Below are 5,263 nucleotides of genomic sequence, written 5' to 3' on the forward strand. Positions count from 1 at the left end.
CCAGTGATACAAGACGTGCAAGGATGGATTAATCGATATGTATACATTTACAGAGTGAGTATAGCAAACCTTGAGAATACTGTAGGAAGTTTTGTCATGCAGTCATGAGTAGAATAAAAAAGACATTTGTAGATGATGGGGGTGGGGGGCGGAGTTGAGAATAATATATACTGGATGTCGTAATAAAAAAACCAATTCATTATTTTTCAAAGTTACTTATAATACAATGAATTACAATTAATGTACTTATACATTATTAATGTATGTACGACTACTGTACATATATAATGTTTCAATTTTATTTATGTTTAACCAATTAATTATATAATGTGTCAAATGAATTAAAACAACAATAAAATGAATGAATACATTTGATGAACCCATTTTAAGAAAAATCAAATGGAACAAATATGATTATGAAACTCTTCAGTGGGCTTGATTAAGGAGCAGAGCGGGACTTTTGTGGCTATATTGTGAATAGTGACATTTAGACACACCTTTCAGTTAAAAAAAGAAAAGAAAAAAAGAAGCATACATCGGTGCTGCTGTTTTGGTTAACAATGGAGTTCAACAATTTTTCCTGGTCAGACAGTTGAGGTGTCTTAAACGGATGATGTGGGCGAAGTTGACCTGCATAAAGTTGTGGTAATATCCCGCTTGGTTGCAATCTGTGTAACTGGATAATTGCTGGGTCTTGGTAACTGCTCCGATGTGGCAATTTTTATAGGGTCTGTGTGAAAGAATAGGAAAATTTCATGAGTGGTAACCATAACAGTCAACTCAAACAAACTAAAGTGTAACATGAGAAAATAAAGCCAGCAACGATGATCAGAAGCAGAAAAAAAGCCAAAATACACGTTTAAAAAAAAATCCCGAAAACGGCAAAGCCAACACCAGACCGGAATAGACGGGAATTAGGCCCACAAATAACATGACCCTGACAGACATCATGGCCGCTTCTCAATAACAATATTCACATGATAGACCTTCAATTTTGGGTGCCTTGGACTTGGCAAGTTCAGAGTGGAAATTCGATCTTCAGGAATGGAACAACTCTGTAAAACGTTTCACTGGTTGGAATCTGAGCAGATTTCATGATGCAACACAAGGCATCATGGGAGCGCTAGCAAACTGAAGGGCACACAAGTCACCTGATAGAGTTTGTCAAAAGATGATGGGAATAATAGAAATTTTAGACACTGGAGCGTTTACATCAACATGGGCAAAAGGCGGGCAAAACAAATAGATTTGAATGTAGCAAACATGATGGTTTCATGGTGTCACATTATGAAAATGCAAAACAGTGTCTCTTGATGGTTAAATATAAAACAAACCAAAGGAAGGGGGCGGGGTTTGGTGGTTGGGTGGATTCAGGGTGAACTAGCCGCATTAAAACAAAAGAAACGTGTGAAATTCTCGTGAGAAAGCCACACATTTATAAATCGATAATTTGGCTGCCTGCAGAAATTTATTTTTGGAAATGTTTTGTTATGTAATATATAAATTATAATCATTAACATATAAACGTTACCTACAAAAATATATATACATTAGTTTGGCAACGTTATTATTCTCAATAGGAATTCAAAGAAGACTTACATGGATTTAAAGAGTCTGTATGGTTGCGCCACTGGAGGTCACTAGAGAGAACAAATGAATGGATGTTACACACCAGCGTCACTGAACGAATCCTTCATTAAAGAACATTTTTATTGTACACACATACTGTATTTATCATTTACATTTTTTTTACATCACAATTAAGCTTTCATAGACAGGTCATGTGCTATCCATACTCATTTATTTCATGACATGTCGAGTCCATAACTACGTAGGTAGAGGAACAAAAGTCTCATGCAGCTGCCATTATGAATTACTATATTGTATAATGCTGTTCAATGAATGGTTGTTTTTTTTCTGTTGTTTTGTGGGGGGAAATACAAAGCAAAACAAAGAACTCACAACATTTTGAGGAAAATGCTTTTCTTTGGATTTTGACAATATGCATTTTGTAGGTAAAGCATTTAAATAATGCTAACATGTTTGTATAACTTACAAAAGCATGCAGGAGATGTACTGCAGTTTATTTCAGTTATAGGGTAAGAATACAAATATACGGTTTGGTTAAGTGCAGGGTTGGTGTTGTTAATGGTTTGTATTATTTATTTATTCTAACAAAAACAGTTACAGTTAAGTAATGGCCTCGACTCTAATAGACAGTTTACCTCAAGTCGGTGCATCATCCACTAAATAAATCAACACCCTCCCACAAATACACACCACTGTTTACCCATTTGAAGACAAAAATAAAATAAAATGCGAACGGGCCCATTACTACCCAGCAGGAGGCTACAGACGAATGTAAACAGTCTCTTTAATGAATTAAAGTGTGTTTCAAATGAGTTTCCTCCGCAATTTTTTTTTTTTTTTTACATAGAAACAAGATGATCAATGATGATTATCATTTAAGTTGATTTGTCCCACAATGTTACGTTTGTTTTGGGTAGCTGTACATGACTTATTTTTTATTGTATTTTTTTATGTCGCCTGACTTGATTATTACCATTTTGCAGCAACACAAATTATTTGAAGTCCAGTTTCACTTGAATAAATTCTTAACTATTTTTCCACTGAATTTTGGGCACATTGGTTGTTAGTCTAAAGTTGCATCATTTCCTCTTTGGAGTGATCATACTGTTCAGTGGACACGAGCAGGGTATAAAAATGCACACATTTCAAAATGTTTCAGCCTACAAATGCATCACAGCTTGGTTACAATGTTTTGAACAGTCAGTGTGATCACATTGTGAATATTGTAAGTGTGGATTAGTAGCAGTTGAGGCAAATACTGTGATTACGCTGGGGAGCACAATTTTTGTTGACTTAGGTCTGACAGCTCTTTTGAACAGTTTTTTGGGGTGCGGAATCCCAAACTGCCCTCAGTATTTTGGACCATGTCAAGTTTTTGAGCTATAGGATCCTCGTTTTCTTAAAAAATATGAAATAGCATGAAAACAAATCGAAGTTTTGCCCATGGTTACGAGGTTAAGAGAAAAGCCATCACTAATCCTCTTAATTATGATTATGTTAGTTTCTGTTTATATTAGTGCTGTCAAAGTTAAAGCGTTAACAAATTAATTAATCACAAAAAATTATCGCATTAATCATTGTATTATCACACTATTAATTTTGACCGCAGATGATCCATTTTAGCCGACAGCAGATGGTTACGTTAAAGGTACATGCATTAAAGTAAAGCATTTAATAAATGTTTACATATGCCGTAGGTATTTTTTTTTCCCATTTTCAAATTATGCAAATAACTAATTGATTAGAAAAAGCAGGATGAACGTGTGCAGTGGATATAAATATTTGAAGACGTCCTCATAACATTAAATGTCGAAAAAATTAACACATAACAGGTGCGCTTTAAATTTAGCGGGCAAAATATGTTGGGGGGGAAAAAAAGCCTTTTTAAGTCAGTGATTAATCATGATTCATCAAAATTTCAAGATGTGATTAATCTGTAATCGTTTGACAGCTCTAGTTTATATACATTGATAGTAGCCTCAATTGTGACTGCACAAGTTGCCATGTAGCTGTCAGCTTTTCTTACTACAGTCTTACTACAGATAATCAGTGGAGGAAGGGTGAGAAAAAAACTGACTGCAATTTTGGAATCAGCATGCCAATTTTAGTTTTAATTAGCATAAAAATCTAACTCAACAGAATGTTGTTTTTAAAATAGCTCCCCAGTGTTATTTGTCATATACAATTCCAATGGCTATATACAAGTACATGGGCAGCTTTATACCTCAGCTTCAGAAAGGGACTTGTCTTTGCTTCGACTGGTGACCATTGAGTTTGTATAGGTGTACGAGCGGGAAATCTCTTCCTGGAAAGCGGTCTCCAGTACTTTCAGGATGGATTTACGGACTTTATCCTTGAAATCTTGTCCCATGAACACATAGAGCAGCGGGTTGAGGCAGCTGTTGAGATAGGCCAGACTGGTGGTTATTGGGACCCCGATAGTGATGACGTTGTCCAATATTTCACTCTCATATTCAGTCATGTGATTGACCAACTCAATCAGAGCCAGAATGTGAAATGGAGCCCAGCAGAGGAAAAAAGTGGCAATGACGGCAGCGATGATCTTGAAGGGGCGACTCGATTGGCTGGCCAGGGTACGGTTCCTGCGGAGGCGGTGGATTATCACAGCGTAACACGACACGATGACGGTGAAGGGGACGACAAATCCCAGAAAGAAGCGCGTCATGGTCATGGCCTGATGGCGGAAGTGTCGCAGCCGGGTCACGTGCGGCGTGACGTAATCATCAGAGAAGGCGAAGTTATTGAAGCAGTTGATGATTTCTTCATTGTTGTACGACGGCCCGGTGTCCCTGAAGATGAAGTACGGAGTGCTCAGAATCAGAGCCAGGATCCAAACGCCCAGACTCACGCATGATGCCTTCTGCACGCTGCGGTAGTTCTGAGCCCACACGGGCCACACCACGGACACGCATCGGTCAATGCTGATCACCATCAGGATGTAGACGCTGGCGAACATGTTGAGGAAGCTCATGGTGCTGTTCAGCTTGCACATGAACTTGCCGAAAGGCCAGTGGAAATCCATGGCCGTGTAAGTCACGCTCAAAGGAAGGAATGCTGTGAAGAGGAAGTCGGCCACGGCCAGGTTGAGGAACCAAACGGTGTTGACGCTTTTCTTCATCTTGAATCCAGTGACCCAGATCACTACGCCGTTTCCCAACACGCCCAGGACGAAAGCCAGGCAGTAGACGATGAGTGACATGATGTTGAGGGATTGCCTCAGCTCGGCGTGGTCGTCCTTGTAGTCGTACTCGTCATCGTAGAACGTGCCGTTTGCGACGCTGGGGTCAGAATCGTTTATATCGTAGTAAGGCGTCGCGCCCATTTCGTCCATCATTGTCCTGAGACCTGCAACAGGAATAACAAATAACCTTGCGTTATCAACTAGGATAGGAAAAAAGTAGACTATAAAAATAAAGGACAAATTCATAACATTCAGAGGTCTTAATTTATAAAAACATAGAAAAGAAAAATGCAAAATGAAACGTCAAATTAAAAACATTACAAGCAAAAGATATGAGGAAAATAACTTTATAATAAGAAAAATATATTTTATATAATGTTGCAAGAAAAAGATAAGAGGTGTAACATTCAATTTTTTCCTCACATCAACATCATCATAGGTATGAATATTTTACTGCCTTTGCAGAAATAT

The 5,263-nt window shown here is 38.0% G+C and overlaps 1 protein-coding gene across 2 annotated transcripts in view; it reads right to left on the reverse strand.

Annotated features, from left to right (window-relative positions):
- Positions 1-374: 374 nt before the first annotated feature.
- Positions 375-5,263, reverse strand: part of LOC144022374 (chemerin-like receptor 1) — a 5,793-nt gene continuing 904 nt past the window's right edge. Inside the window, exons 2-4 of one of the 2 annotated variants that reach the window (XM_077527124.1) lie at positions 3,815-4,956; positions 1,600-1,640; positions 375-730 (exon numbers count right to left, since the gene is read on the reverse strand). In XM_077527124.1, the coding sequence (XP_077383250.1) occupies positions 1,638-1,640; positions 3,815-4,945 (1,134 nt within the window). In that variant the 5' untranslated portion in view covers positions 4,946-4,956 and the 3' untranslated portion in view covers positions 375-730; positions 1,600-1,637. Of the gene's footprint in view, positions 731-1,599; positions 1,641-3,408; positions 4,957-5,263 lie in introns of those variants that run through there. The other variant, XM_077527123.1, reaches the window with a different exon arrangement.

This window comes from Festucalex cinctus, chromosome 7 (genome assembly GCF_051991245.1).
Source record: "Festucalex cinctus isolate MCC-2025b chromosome 7, RoL_Fcin_1.0, whole genome shotgun sequence".
Classification (NCBI taxonomy): Eukaryota; Metazoa; Chordata; class Actinopteri; order Syngnathiformes; family Syngnathidae; genus Festucalex; species Festucalex cinctus.